This window comes from Amblyomma maculatum, chromosome 5, assembly GCF_055883805.1.
Source record: "Amblyomma maculatum isolate TAMU_Amacu chromosome 5, ASM5588380v1, whole genome shotgun sequence".
In the NCBI taxonomy this organism is placed as follows: Eukaryota; Metazoa; Arthropoda; class Arachnida; order Ixodida; family Ixodidae; genus Amblyomma; species Amblyomma maculatum.
Genome location: NC_139348.1, coordinates 42,860,904 through 42,876,727, shown reverse-complemented (window position 1 = coordinate 42,876,727; position 15,824 = coordinate 42,860,904). Strand labels below are relative to the sequence as shown.

At 46.2% G+C, this 15,824-nt stretch overlaps 1 protein-coding gene across 1 annotated transcript in view; it reads right to left on the bottom strand.

Annotated features, from left to right (window-relative positions):
- The window catches only part of LOC146188185 (cytochrome P450 3A11-like), a 123,997-nt gene that overhangs the window by 50,366 nt on the left and 57,807 nt on the right, over positions 1 to 15,824 (bottom strand). Inside the window, exon 11 of the mRNA XM_084603666.1 lies at positions 6,094 to 6,182. Within this exon, the coding sequence (XP_084459792.1) occupies positions 6,094 to 6,182 (89 nt within the window). The remainder of the gene's footprint in view (positions 1 to 6,093; positions 6,183 to 15,824) is intronic.

Below are 15,824 nucleotides of genomic sequence, written 5' to 3'. Positions count from 1 at the left end.
TTTGGAAGACAACAATGACGAGGATAATGCACTCAGAATTGCCTGTATTCTGTGAAATTTTGAGTCCAGTGCCCACCGTCATGTACAAAACTAGTCATTAATTACAATTTTTTTCTCAATAAAATCCTTTTTGTTTTTAATCATAACTCGCTATTATGGGTGACTCGCTTTATGGACAGTTTTGGTGGAAACCAAAGTGTCCATATTAACGAGGCGCGACTGTATAGGAAAGCTGCGCACTCGTATCTCGAACAACAATTTCACCTTACCGGTTGTTTAATATATTGAACTCCGCACCACACGCTGGAAGGTGTGCCTCCCCAAAGACGACGGCATCACCCTCGGCTGTTTGCCGCGTGACGCTATCAAGCCACGCACAGAAGGAATGAGAGAACAGTTCGACACCATGCTCTTTCCTCAAAGGCATGCGCATCTGCAGAGATCGTTTGCTGCGCGCCAGCACGTGACGTTTGCGAGCCATGTGAGTGAAGAAACAAGAGGAAGCCGGTTTGGGTACGGCCTCTACGGAGCAGACACAGCCAATGCAGCCATGCCATTCGAGACAGAGAGGCAACAACGCAATAAAGTGAAGTGCAAGCGTGCGCCCATTCTTTCTTTCTCTCTTCCAGTCTTGATTTGCAGCTGCATGTACTACGCATATGCCAACAAGCCAGCTCAACCTGTGGCAGACAGAACATCGGGTGCTTTCTCCAGTGTGTGTTGTGAACCCTCTGTGCGCAGCAGGAGACAAGCGATGTGCACCTTGTGTTGTCGTGCTAAGTGTGCGGCGTAGCGTGGCGGGTGCGGACGTTAAGAAGCGGAAGATTTCCCTTTCTTGCGAGAGTCGCCCATCCTTGTCGTTGTGCTTAACGTGCGGCGTACCATAAGTTATGGCGGCTGTGGACGTTAAGAAGCAGCATTTTTTTTTTGCGAGAGTCGTGCACCCTTGCATGTATGAATCAACAAAATTATGCAGTCAGCTGCGATCGTGACACCAGTTTTAGCATTGTTCGCTTTAAACGGCGTTGGCTGCTATCATGCTTTCCAATGATATTTGTGGCAGATGACTCTGCCCGCCCCAACAAACGTGTGCGTGATAAATCAAACTAGGCTTGCGCAATCAAGCCATCATAGGCACTCTGCCAACTTCACTTCCCACCCACGCAGGAGATAACATTAAAACTATCGTCAAAAGATAAACATACCGAAGTTATCACTGTGCAGCATCTTGGCGCGCTGGCAATAAATGAGCTGTGGATGTGACGGCCGAAACAAAAGGACACGCCACCGACTAACGCAATTTTTGTTTTTGAAATTCTCGGTGGCAAAAGTGGAGGAAGGGTTCATTATGCGAGTGGATTGATTATGCAACAAAAATGGTATCATTTTTCTCGATTATAAGCGGCATCTCAAGCTGTATATTGAATTATCGATATATCGAACTATTTCTCTATCCCCTTTGAGTTCAATATATCCGGGTTCGATTGTATTGGTAATCGTCCTTATTTTGCTGTTAAATGCATTTTCAAATCTAGCCTTCTTTGCCGGAATTTTGTTGAAGCGAAAAAACTCCCCAAAAAGCAGTTCACTGTGGCAAGAACTTTGTTCCATTTGTCTATATGGTGATGACGGGGAATAGTAAATGTTTCAGTGAAGCAAAAATGTTGTTGAAGCGGCGTTTGTTGTAGCGGGGCTTAAATGTATACTTTACACATTGATTTTTGTCAGTGTCTACTGAAACACACTGCCCAGCTTTTACAGGTATTGAAATTATTTCCCTGAATCCGCCGTTTTTTGTTCATGTCTGCAAGGCTTGTATTTGCTCAGCCCTTGGAATGTGGTGGGATTCAATGCCATTTACATTTTATCCTGCCACCCCTGCTTTGATGAGGCTCTGGGGGCTCACTCCAGCATTGCCTAGGAGGATCCTAGGTACCTTTGCAAGCAGAGCTTTTCTTTTTCTTCTAGAACTTTCATTTTCTCATCGGAAACTGCGCTGTCCAGCCAGGCAGCTTACTTTTCTGTCTCTCACTGACCTCTACCTCGTGTGACAGTCAAGATGAATGATAAATGAATTCTTTACTGCCTCTAACAAATCCACCGTCAAAGGTACTTTGCATAAACTTTTAAAGCATTTCATGTACGCTTTCACTTGGTAGATGCCACTGATGGTCACAATTCGAGGAGTTGGCCGATTGTTCGCGGTGTGTTTTGTTTTCCCTGAAACCATGTTTGCAGGCAGCAGTCCAATGTGGGAAGGACAGTAATGCACAGACAAGCGGAGGGAGCAGGGGATACTTAATTCTGACCCTGTTTTTCACAGACGGATCCCCAATAGCTGTCAACACTGGAGGTGCCGGTTGGAACACCTTCAATGGGCTGGCAATGCAGAGAATGTCATTCGTCACTCAGAAGTGCTACCAGATCACTCCTGCTAATGTGGATCACACAGGCATCCACACATTTGATAGAGCTCTGTCCCTAGTGAACAATGTCCTCCACTGGCAGATGTACTGGTCAGTCATTAAAGTGTAGAGGACACACCAATTTGTTGAGCAGCAAAAGTTTCTTCAGCAAGCAAATTGCAGCAGCTGCTTGAGCTCTGGACACAAAAAGACAGAATATACTTGATGCTTAACAAAGTGAGCCAAGAAATTCATCATGATGTCTAGTACTTCAGATGGGACTGCATGAATCAATAGCCCATGCCTCGGAAAGATAGTCTGAAACCTGACGAAAAGTGTGGCAGTGCTTCTCAAGAACAGTGTTTTTGGCAACATTTTTCCGTTAGCAAGTGCTACAATAAAACCTCGTTAAGCCGTAGTTGGCCGGAACTCGGAAAAAGTACGTACTAAACAGTACTACGGCTTAACAGGAGTAGCATAAAATTACCCACTTACCTGCCGAAAAACAAGCGGAAACGGGCAGTAGGTTGAAAAAAAAAAAAAATGTAACCTTTATTTTGCACTGCAAAAGTCGGTAATCTTAGTCTGAGGCTGCGGTGCTCTAGCAGCGACAACAGCAGCTTCAAACTCGTTCAGGCCGCGAGCCAGCTTTTCGGCCAGTCCTCTTTTTTCGGCGAACAGCCGCATGACACTCACAGCGCGTGCAGCTTCTGCCACTGTTGGGCCCGGGTCTTCCACACTTTCTGTGTCATCGTCACTGTCAGTTGGAGCCACCTTCACCACCACTGAGGCAACGATGGCTTGATCCGACATGTCTGGCGAAGTTTCCACTTCGTTGTCGATGTCCCTGAATTCAGAGAAGGTTGTGCCTTCTGAAGAACCTTCCCTCTCAAGTACTCCGGTCAGCTGATTCTCGCATGTTTGGTCCGGGACGCCAGTGATATCGCTTGCGTCGTCTACCTCAGCCGCGCACACTTCACGAAAACCTGCGTGCTTAAAACAGTTCTGCACGGTAGCAGACTCGACCTACTGCACCATGAGTTTTCCAGCAGGTGAATCGCACCCAGCAGGTCAATGGCGTACACCTTGCCGCATTCCAGTGCAAGCAGCATCGTGCGCAGTAGGTTCTTCCTGTAGAGCTGCTTGACAGCTCTAATGATGCCCTGGTCCGAGGGCTGGGCAGTCGCTGTGGTGTTTGGTGGCAAAAACACCAGCTTCAGTGCCTTGAGGCCATCCACCGCAACGTGCGCCGATGCATTGTCAAGGATAACAGCATTTCTTCCTTTCGCCTCAAAACGGCGGTCAATGAAGTGCACGTACTCTTCAAAAAGCTTCCCAGTCATCCAAGCCTTGGTGTTATTCCTACAAAGGACTCCTGATGGCAGTGGGGCGCCTTTAAAGCACCTTGGCTTGGCTGACTTGCCAATGACGAGAAGTGGCAACTTCTCGCTTCCAGACATACTGCATGTGAATGCAACTGAAATGCGGTCCTTGGTATGCTTGCCGCCGGTGCACGGTTCTCCCTTGAAAGCAAGCGTTCTATTCGGCAGCAGCTTGCAGAAAAGTGCGGACTCATCGAGGTTGAATATGTCGTCAGGCGCACAGTCTTCCAAAACTTCTTCAAGCTGGCCATTCCTCCAATCCTCTGCACCTTCAGTGTCAGCCGGGGCACCTTCTTCAGCTACGGTCTTCGTGCTTATTCCGTGTCTTTCTTTGAATCTGGCTAGCTGCCATTGCTGCACACGAAGTTGTCATGGTTGAACTGCGAGGCGAAAACCAGGGCTTTCTCAATGAGGAGAGGTCCGCTAACTGGTTGGTTTTTCGACTCAGCCATCGCACCAGTGCCTCTTCCACATCCGGAAATGTTGATCCTCGTACTCGACATCTCTTTGAAGTCGCGGCAGCTCTGCCGGGTAGCTTTACTCTGGCATTCCAAATGCCACACACAGTAGTTAGCAGCAAGTTTCTCTCACGTGCCAGCACAAATTTTTTGCCCCTCTCTCGATGGCACGGACAATCTCCACCTTGTCATTTATACTAAGCACCCAATGTTTCTGTCCAAGCTTCGGCATGATGCAGACGGATGGAGAACTCGCAACGCACACCGCTAAAAGTCACGTCGTCACACGTGCGAAAGAAAGTAAACCAAGGCGTAGGCGTTCAAGGGGCATGGAGCAAGAAGGGGTGGTCGCTCGGACTGGTCCAAAATAGGGCCCACTAGGGGGAGGATGGAGTATGTGGATGACTCCGTGATCGGCTCCGGCGGCACGGCACTCAGAGGTCACAGTTAGTTTACGGCTTGGATTGGCGCACTCGCCGCAAGATGGCACTAGTTGTATTAACATCATCATCGCAGCTGCATTTGGTAAACTTGGCATTGGCTATGTAGCACTTTTCTTTTTTTTATGCTAAAACAGGTCGATACGTTCAGTAGTAATAAAAGACGACAGATGCATCATTGATGAATCAGCTCTGCCCTGACTTACATCACCCCAGAGGCAATCCATAGGCTCTGCTCCAGCCGCTCTGAACCATCTTGAGGCCTGACATCGTCCCTGTTCATCATAATCATCATCAGCCAGATTATACCCACTGCAGGGAGAAGGCCTCTCCCATATTACTCCAACTAACCCGGTCCTGTGCCAGCGACAGCTACTTGACCCCTCTTAACCTCATCCGCCCACCTAACTTTCAGCCGCCCCCTGCTATGCTTTCCTTCCATTGGACTCCCATTTGTTACCCTTTGTAAGCATCGGTTATCCTGTTTTCAGAATGCACGCTCTGTTCATGCCCATTTCTTCTTCTTGCTTCACTGTTCACAGCATTCATTTTTAAGCAGTATGAAGCAACTTAACACAAGTTTGGCTAGTTTATCAAGACGGAGCAGAAATTCTGGCTTGGAGCACAATACTAGATGTGGCTGAAGCAGAACTGGCAGCCATGGGATACATAAAACCTGGCTGTTCTGAATTAATAGCTATGTCAAACACAGAGATCATCCCCTTGAAGATCCCACACAGAAGTACTGAAAGCTGCGCTGTATGTCGAATTCAAATTTCAATTATTCTTCAATACTTTAGCTCCGCCTTGCGGGGCCAATAGCTCCCTTCTACCCTTTTCGGTACACAGATGGCTCGGCAGCGCCACCCTTTGCACCCGATGTTAAGCGTCAGAGCTGTGAAACTGCGTGATGGCCTTCAGTGCACTGAGTTTATTCCTCAACAATACACTGCAGTCATATGGTGAAGCCAACCCAACTAATGCCCAGTGGCAGCCCTTGTGTATCATGCTGCACTACTGAAGACATTAGGAAGTGCAACTGTACCTGAATTTGAGTGAGTTTTATTTCCATTTATGGTGTTCTGGTAATGGGATTAGCCACCTTATAATAGGCAACTGCTAGTTCCAAAAAACCGTCTGCAGTGGCATCAGTGAAAAGCATGTTAAACTTGGCAACGCCTAATGCATGGTGAGCTGCCAGCACATAAACAGGCAGCTAGCCACTGCAAGAAGCATATCACTAGCATGTGAGCCAAGTTTTCTCCCTTCTAGATTATAGATACGCATTGTCGTGTTTTATGTATTAACTATTTTGCGATCCTTAGAGTTCAATAGTACGTCCCGACTCGACCGTGTTATTCTGTAAAAATGTTTTTGAATGCAGACTAAACATGCAGCAAATGCTTACCCGACAACAACAGGGTAGTATCGAAGGGCCTCAGAGATTACTTGGTCCAAGTAGCGCATTTTGGATATGCTGTCATATGTCAGGCCATCCTGTTTGAAAAACAAAGACAAAAAAAGGAATATCACCAAAGATTAGATCACACACAGTCTAGACATGCCTTTATCGGTATAAAAATTTCAGCATGAAACCGAACATTTGCCAAAACATACACAGGAGGGCACCTTGAAAAAAAATTTGATTCATTACATTACATTCAAAAACATTCAATCCATTTGAAAGTGTCTTCACTGGGAACAACACAATTATCCAATTATCCTTCCCACTGTTTGAAGCATCTCTGGAACTGATCAAGCATGATGCTGCGAAGCTGTTTTCACCCCCTTTACAGTGAAAAATGTCTTTGCTTGCAATGTTTTCAGAAAAAAAAAAAGTAGAGTGAGGCACAATGAATATGGGGTTTGGAAAAAAACTGTCTTTCTCAGGGAAGCCAGGTACTAGGAGACAGACGAAGCTGTGCGTTTCGAGGCATCGCAACGATAGAAACATCAGTTACCTGATCTTCAGAATTCCAGCAGGGTTATTTTTTTTAACTTTGTCAGTTATCTTAAAAACCTCCAAGTAAAGTTCCTCATTAACTTTCTGTCCAGGAGGAACAAATTCCCAGTGCACCATTGCTTTCACACCAAACACCTGTGTGAGTGAGTGGCCAGAGAACAAACATCACAGCTAAGCTTCTGATGTTCAAATAAACCCTTAACTGTTGCATCTGAAATATCGTGAATCTTGTATCAATGGTTCTTGTTGTAATTTGCTTGAACATGTTCAACAGTTTTGTCAAAAGGACCTAACGGGAGCCCATACGCAGGATGACCTTCAATGCTCATACGGTTGAACCCGGATATATCGAATTTTGACTATATCAAACTCATGGAATATCCCCTTGAAAATCCCATGTAAAAGTATAGGAAAGCTGCGTCGTATATCGAACTTCAATTCACTGGTGTTCAATATACCGAACTCCGCACCACGCATTGGAAGGCGCGCCATCCACAAAGATGATCGCATCACCCACGGCCGTTTACTGCATGGCGCTTTTCAAGCTACGTGCGGAACAAGAAAGAACCGGTTCAGCGACGGCCGGTCTAAAGCAGCGCCGCGCCCTTTCCCCAAAGGCACGCATCTGCGGTGACCCGCGCGGCAGCAAGTGACGTTTGCAAGCCATGAGCGAGAAAGAATGAGAGGGAACCGTTTTGGAGACGGGTGGCCGGTACGGAGCAGACCAAAAGCAGACGCAGCAATGCAGCCGTGGCGTTGGTGCGAGGAGAAACGACGGGATAGAGTGAAGCGCAAGGATGTACCCATGTACCCATTCTTTCCTTCCTCTTTTTCGGTCTTCACTGCAGCACAGCACGCACTACATATGCGCCGACAGGCCAGCTCGGCGCGTGACAGACAGAATGTTAGACCACCGCCCCATCGTTAATGTGTCGGACGCTTTATGCAGTGCGCATTTCTGTTTGTTTCGCGGCGGGTAGCGTGCGGCATCGCATAAGCTATGGCGGCTATGAACGTTAAAAAGCGGAAGAATTTAGATTTCGAAACCAAGTTGGCAGCCATACGAAGCATCGAAGAGGGCGAGGAGTCATCGGTGGCAGATGCATTTGGCATTTCAAGGAGCACTCTAAGCATGCTGCTAAGAAACAAAGACATTAAGCTCAAAGCAGATGAGCAAAGTCGCTCCGGACTGTGTTGTACGCGCCCTGCGGCTTTTGAGAAAGTTGAGCAGGCCCTTTACACATGGTTTCTGGAGGTCCGCGCTAAAAACATTCCCGTAGATGAGCCCATGTTAATGGAAAAGGCGAAATGGTTCGCAACTGTTCTTGGCGAGGAAAACTTTTCCGCAGAACTGGGTGGCTGCACAGGTTTAAAAGCCGCCACAGCATAGTGGGAAAAGCGATTTCAGGCGAGAGTGAAAGCGTCAGCAGCTAAGAAATGCAACAGTGCCTTTTCAAGGAGTGGCCAAAGATCGCCAAAGAGTTTTCTCCTGCAGAAATCTTTGATGCAGATGAGACTGGCCTTTTTTGGCAGATGTTGCCAGGCAAGACGCTCGACCTCCGAGGGAGCACATGTCACAGAGCAAAGTGAGCGTCACTGTTTTGCTTGCGGCAAATATGGATGGATCTTGCAAGTTAAAGCCATTCGTGATTAGAAAAAGCATGTCGCCTCGGTGTTTCAAGAACTGCAAGCAGCTTCCAGTATGCTATGGCTTTACAGGAAAGCGTGGGTGACGCGTCAAATTTTTTCTGAATGGCTTCAGGCATGGGACGCAAAGTTAAGCAAGTCAGGCCGCCGAGTTTGCCTTCTCGTCGACAACTGCTCGGCCCATCACACCACGTGCGAGCTACATCATATAGAATTGAAATTTCTTCCCCCTAACACGATAGCGAGGTTGCAGCCACTTGATCAGGACGTTATAAAGGCATTTAGGGTCGGCTACAGGAGACTTGTTCAGCAGCTCCTGATTAACCTTAGAATGGGAGCCGATCTGAAGATTGACTTGCTGGGGGCCATTCAAATGATTACTGGCGCCTGGAATGACGTAAAACAGGACACAGTGGTCAATTGTTTTCGCAAGGCAGGTCTTGCAGTGGCCGCAGGTGACTGCCCAGAAGCCTCGGACTAAGACGGATGCTTACATGGGGCATTCCGCAATCTCTCACGTTTTCCAGGTGTCGTCCCACCTGAAATCACAGTTGACAATTTTGTCAACGTCGACAGCGACGTTCAAGCCGTGGCCATCTTGGCTGACGAAGACATTGTGGCAGGAGTAGCGGGCACTCATGAGGACGGCGATTCAAGTGATGATGACCACCACTGTGATCTCGATGAAATGCACCCATACACAACTGCGGAGCTGGCTTCGGCGTTCAATTTGATTCGGCGCTGTTGCGGTGAAATGGAGGGCACCGGCCTTTCACATCTAGACAATCTGGACCAGATCAAGACCAGCGTTTTCCGCTTTATTAATGCGAGAGCATTACCACGCTGTGTTCGGAGATTTCTGTCCAGAGACTGTGTCCGCAACTGTTGTGAGCAACTGAGAAGTGATAGAGGTTAACGAGTGGTGTCGATCGACAGAGGGTGACGTAATATTGCTGCAGGAAAAACAATTATGCAAAGAAGTTAATTAGGTAATTAATTAGAATAACTGGTTCACAGGAAAGGAAAAGCGCAGTATCTGCCACACTTGTTCAGTGGACACCTGAACCACACTAGTAAGGGAAGAGAGGAAGGTGGGAGTGAAAGCGGAAAGCGAGAAAGGGGTGCCGTGTGGATATGACGTCAAGGATGTGAAATCATGCAACCGGAAGTAGACCCAAAAAAGGGCATAGGAAGGGATTGGCACACAATTTGAAAGTACTAAACACTAAAATGGGCAAACAATAAGTGAATTAAGCAACTAGAAGCAACCAACAGCAGCATCCGTGCTTTCGCATTACTCCAATGCAGATTCTGCAGTGCTCTTTAATTTTTGCCCAGAGGATGAAGCAGTCAAGATTAGTGATTTTTTTCTGTGAAATAAAGTGCCTCTTCACGTTGTGTTTGCGGAATTTTCCTGAATGCTCCGAATGATAAGCTGCCGATATATGTACTCTCATAATGAACCCATTTTTTTAAAAACTGACATCAGTTTGAGGGGAAAGGTTCATTACGGAGGCATTTTTTTTTTATTTGCAAGTTGTTTATGCATGAATCAACGAAGGCAATCGGTCTGCTGGGATCACGACGCTGGCTTTTGGCATCGTTCGCTTCAAATGGCATTTGCTGCTGTCACGCGTTCCAATGATTTTGTGGCAGTGACGCTGTCCATCCCTAGTGTAACGTGATTAAATGGAACTAGCTGTGCAATCCAACCATCATGAGCACTCTGCCAAGTTCGCTTCCTGCCACTGCAGGAGCTAGCGTTACAAGGTATAAGAAAATAAATATGTCGTGACATCTGCGCAGCAGCTTGGTGAGTTTCCAATAAAAGCTGTGACCTGCGGTGGAGCGAAATGGAGGGATGCGCCACTGACTAACGCTGTTTATTTTTTTTCACATTCTCTGCGGCAAAAGTGGCGGGTGGGTTCGTTATTGAAGTGGGTTGGTTACGCGACAAACACAGTATCATTTTTCGGGATTGCAAGTGGCGTCTATAGCTGATTTCTGTATATCGAATTACTGATATATCGAACGATTTCAGAATCCCCTTCAAGTTTGATATATCCGGGTTCGACAGTCGAACCCGGATATATCAAACTTGAAGGGGATTCTGAAATCGTTCGATATATCAATAATTCGATATACAGAAATCAGCTATAGACGCCACTTGCAACCCCGAAAAATGATACTGTGTTTGTCGCATAATCAACCTATTCGCATAATGAACTACACTTTTGCCCCCGAGAATTTGAAAAAAAAAAAAATGTTTGGTGGCTCGTTCCTTTGTTTTGACTGTCGCATCCACAGCTCATTTATTGGCAGCGCGCCAATAACGTTATGGTGTGTATATCCTTTGACTATACTTTTGATAGATCCTGCGGCGGCAAGGCGCGAACTTGTCAGAGTGCCCGTGATGACTTGATTGCACAAGCCTGGTTCGATTTATCACCCCGCACTTGGGGTGGGCGTAGTTCACTGCCAAAAAATCATTGAAAGTGTGACAGATGCAAATGCTGTCTAAAGAAAACAATGCTAAAAGTCGGTGTCATGATCGCAGCTGACCGCATGCTTTTGTTGATTCATAGATGTAAGAATGGACGACTCTCGCAAAAAAAAAAAAAAAGCCTGCCGCTTCTTAACGTCCACAGCCGCCATGGCTTACGCTGCGCCGCACGTTCAGCACGACGACAAGGATGAACGACTCCGCAAAAAAAAGAACTGCCGCTTCTGCGTTCGCAGCCTCCGTAGCTTTCACACGTGCAGCATGACGACATGAAATGCACATCGCACCCATCACGTGTCAGCCACCGCACGCAGAGCATTCACAACAAACACTGTAGAAAGCATCTGCCACGGGATGAGCTGGCTTGTCCGCGCATGCCTAGTGCGTGCTGCTGCGTGCGAAGACCAAGAAAGAGAGAGGAAGGGGAGAGAAGTGGGCACACCCTTGCACTTCGCTTTATCGGGTTTTTCCCCTCTCCCAACACCACGGCTGCATTGATCCCCTCTCGTTCCTTCACGCACATGGCTTGCAAACGTCACGTGCTGGCGTGCGGCAGCGATCATCACAGATGCGGCCGCCTTTGGGAAAGGGTGCGGTGCTGCCCTAGACCAGTCGTTGCCGAACTCTGCCTTCTCATTCCTTTTGCACGTGGCTTGAAAACGTCACGCGCCAAACTGCCGAGGGTGTTGCAATCATCTTCGAGGACGGTGCACCGTCCAATGCGTGGTGCGGAGTTCGATATATCGAACGACCGGTGAAATTGAGTTTGATATACGACGCAGCTTTCCTATACTTTTACATGGGATTTTCAAGGGGATATTCCGTGAGTTCGATATAACCAAAATTCGAATTATCTGGGTTCGATATATACGGGTCCAATAGTATTCATTCCTGTTGCATTGACGTAGGCGTGTGCATTCCGGTGTGCATTAAAAAATGTACACCTGGACACAAAACCTGGGATGGTGCAATTGTGTGTAGCACATTCTAGAAGTGCGTACGACCGTCTCTACACTCAGTCTGTCAGCTGAAGGACACGGAATGCACAGAAACCGCCCCAATACCCTCCATCTTGGTGGCTGAGGCACGGTCTCATGGCGCTAGCACCATGCACTCCAGCCAACAAATGGAGTGGAGGCCTCTCTGTGCCTGAGCCCCCCTATGCTTGCAATTTTTATTTGTTCAAAAATTTGCAAGGGTGCATGCCATCTGTTGCATATTTGTAGAAGTCATCGTGTCTGTTATGCTCCCACTGTGCCTGCTACGGGGCGTCAAGTTTAAAGTCCATGCGTTGCTACTCCGCCACGGGCTTAATCACCGCTGTCAGCGGCAACGTTCCTAGATAAAGTTGAAAAACTGCACTGATGCGCAGCATTGCGGAGTGGGCCTAAGCAGTCGCCTATATATGACGTCAGCTGATCTCAAAATGACCGCAGCACCCTTTTTCCCCCACAGCGATGGATGATTAAGGCGGAGATTTTTAAATGCTACTTACCTTCTTCTTTCAGCAATGCAATAAAAAAAAAAACTACCTTTGCATTTTTAAACATACTTTTGTACACATATGAAAGCCACCACATCTACTGACATGTCTGAAGCAAGTAGGTTGCAGACGCGGCTCAAGTGTGTCGTCTGCTGCTTGCCTGCTGAGATACGTCTGCAAATGCAGTGGCTTTTCATGCGTACAAACGTGTGCTTAAAAAGCACAAGTACAGTTTTATTTTTGTTGCGTTGCTGAAAGAAGGGGGTAAGTAGCATTTAAAAGTCTCCGCCTTAATCGTCCACCGCAGCGGGGGTGGAGGGGCGCTGCGGTCATTTTGAGATTAGCTGCTGTCACGTAATCGATTATTGGGCCCACTCTGCACCATGCCGTTTTCTGTCTCTATCTAGCAGCAAGCCAAGGTCGCTACCTCACTCTTCTATCTCTCTCATCTTTCACTCGCACGCTGCCTGTTTTTACTTTGGGCCACTGAAAGTCCTCCCACTTAATAGGTGTGCCCCTCCTCAAAAAAGATCTGATTCTCAGAGGGTTAACTATACAAACTATCCGAAAACCTGGGCCTCACTCAGTGCTTTTGTTTTGGCAAAAAACAAGAGACACCGACCAGTGAAAAAAATGAATTTCTGTTGACGTTCCAGCACCCAGCACATGTGTGTTGTTCACAATGAAGTCACTGTGAAGGCCACTTGGAGCATTTCATACAGCCGTAATTTTTAGCTGGAAGCAATATTTCAAGCAGATCCGCTTTTCATTGCGGTCAAAAACTATCACTATGCAGAAGGTGCTTTACAGTGTTCAAGACTGTTCCCCACAGGAGGCTGAACATTTTACAACAATGTTCACTGGGCTAATGATTTGCGAAATAGGCAATCATAGTGGCAGAACATTCAACAGTTGGGGTGTCCGAATATTGAAATTTTCAAATACGGATCAAATACAAATATGGGAAAAAACATTCCTTCGAATATTCAACATGTGATGAGAGAAAAAAAATAAAAATTAAGAAATGGCAAACATTGTTTGCCTGGTTTATTTCAGAATTGCCAGGGTATTTTCAATAAAATTAAACTAAAATTTTAGAGAAGAGTATAACACCCTGCTAAAAACTCCCGAGTTGATTTTATACAGGATTGTATGTACCGTTTTTTTTTGTACAGGAAGAGCCTGCATGAAACCGGGTAGAGCTGTCGTATTATTGCTGAATATAAATACAGCAAACTCTTGTTAATTCAACATTCCAGAGACCAGAAAAAGAGTCTGAATTAACTGAAAGTGCAAATTATTCAATGGCCCTGAGAAAACTGCCAAAAACCGTTTGCACCCTAGTAATTTTATCTAATGAATGTCTGCATTTGAAATGAAACTGATTTAGGAACAATGTTTTTTTCCGGTTTCTTCCAATGCTTCGCTTTGCACACATTGTAGGGTAGGCCTTCTTCACAAAAAGGCCCCATCGCGTTTTGAGGATGCTTCACTGCACAGTCTACAAGGTCAAGCATTGCAGTGAAGCGTGCAGTACAAGGGTCTGTGGTGCATTCGAAAACTTGTTTATTCTAAATTTTTGAATATGTCAGTTTTTTTTTTTTTTAATAAAAACACGAATCAAATAAGCATATTTGTATTTTGAATACAAATAAATTTGTATTCGAAATTTCAATTATTTGCACACCCCTACTCAGTAGCAATTACGAAGAGTTTCACAAAGTACAATTATTTTTATCTTAAGTGGGGGGGAGGGGTGTTCCCTCTCGTATAATACCCCAGTCACACGGACAAGTTTAGTGACACTTTCACGAAGTGCACTTACATAGGAAGAGTGACACTTTCGGTGCTCGCTGTCACACGGCAAAATCAAGTGTCATTTCGAAATGACGGCAGTGCCGATGCGGATGCTGCAGCCCTATGTGTCAATTAATTGGTTTTCACGAAAATACCTTAAAATTCAATTTTATTGCAAGCACAATGACCCCAAGGTAATATTCCGTTTATTTGTGCATTTGAGTACATGGATTTGACTAAAAAAACATTGCGATGTCGCACGGGCATGTTAGCTTGACCGCGCTTTTCGCTAACGTGTATGGTTACTGCTGTTCACATGCAAAACCGACCTCGTTTATGCTATATAATTATGCTGCTAACCGCGGTTATCGCGAACGTAGCTTTGCGACTTATTTGCATCGTTATCCGAGAAAATGCCAGTAGTGAGTATACATATGGAGCAGAGTCACCGGTGTTCGAGCGCGAAAAGTTATCAAGCTAGTATGATTCAGAGCAGCATGCATTTTTCACACGAAATCATGTCAGACGGCTCTTCTACGCAGCCTAAAATGTCCAGCGGCGCAGCACCCACGTACGGCGGCATCGTCACGTCTTCACAGCATTTGCTTGCCGTTGTACACAACGACGAAAAAGGTCCGGTTTCCGCAGTATCACGAAAGTAGGTGACAAGTTCGCAGCGTTCACAGCACCGAACGCTACTAGCTTTCCGCTGTAGTACCGCCCATCGAGCACCCGTGAACGGCAGAGCAGGCGGTGCAAGTAGTGCTTGGCCGTGCGCTCCTCCGTGGTCGTCGCTAGGCCTTTAGTTTGTTTCGCATCGAAGTATCAGTGGGCTTGGCGCTGGCGGCTTGCGGGAGGAAAAGCGGTAGTGTTTCCGGCTGGCGCTTGAGCGAAATGCTGCCTGCCAAGCGACTACTTTCTAGAGATTGGGTTACAAATAACTCCCACTTCGTTGATGCAGCTTGAGATATCGCATACCATGCAGCAGCAGACGAACGCCTTCGCCTTAGCGCAAGCACTGAGAACGAGGGTAGCTATTCAAGTGTGCGCATCATTCTTAGTTGGTCAGAGCTTAAATCTCTTGCCTATTAATAGAAACGCTCATGAAATTACGATAAACATTTCAAAACATTGTAATTTTCAAAAATGTATGAGTGATATGTCAGTGCCCTGCTGTTGAGACTACACACTCGCCTGCTGGACAAAGTGTAGTGAGTTTGCCAAACTCACTTCACGCAGAGTGTATTCAGCAGCGAGTGTCATTAAAGTTCATCATGTGACACGATGCGAATAACGCTAAATGCGAGTGCACTCATTGAAAGTGACACTAAACTTGCTCGTCTGACCGGGGTATAGGAAGCTTCCATAAGTTATCGTAGTTATTTTGATGGCCTTAAATCCAATCTGTCAGACAAATGGCATGACATGTAGGCAGCTGTAGTGAGTCTGAAGCAATGCACTTTTTTTTAATGGATACACAGCACTGTTAACATCAAATGAATAGAAAAGGCAAATATTACCTCTCAATAGGAGCATAAACAATGCTCTGTGCAAAAGGGAATATGTTTCAACTTTCCCATAATATGTTTCAACTTTCCCATAACTAACATTCAGTGTCAGCAAAACATATAGTATTCGCTTCAGATGTGTGGCATATCAAACTGCGCCACATATTTTTTTTTTCATCTCTACTGTATTGCTACCCATTTTGACCTGTACTCTCACAGACATCTGTGCTCAATTAAG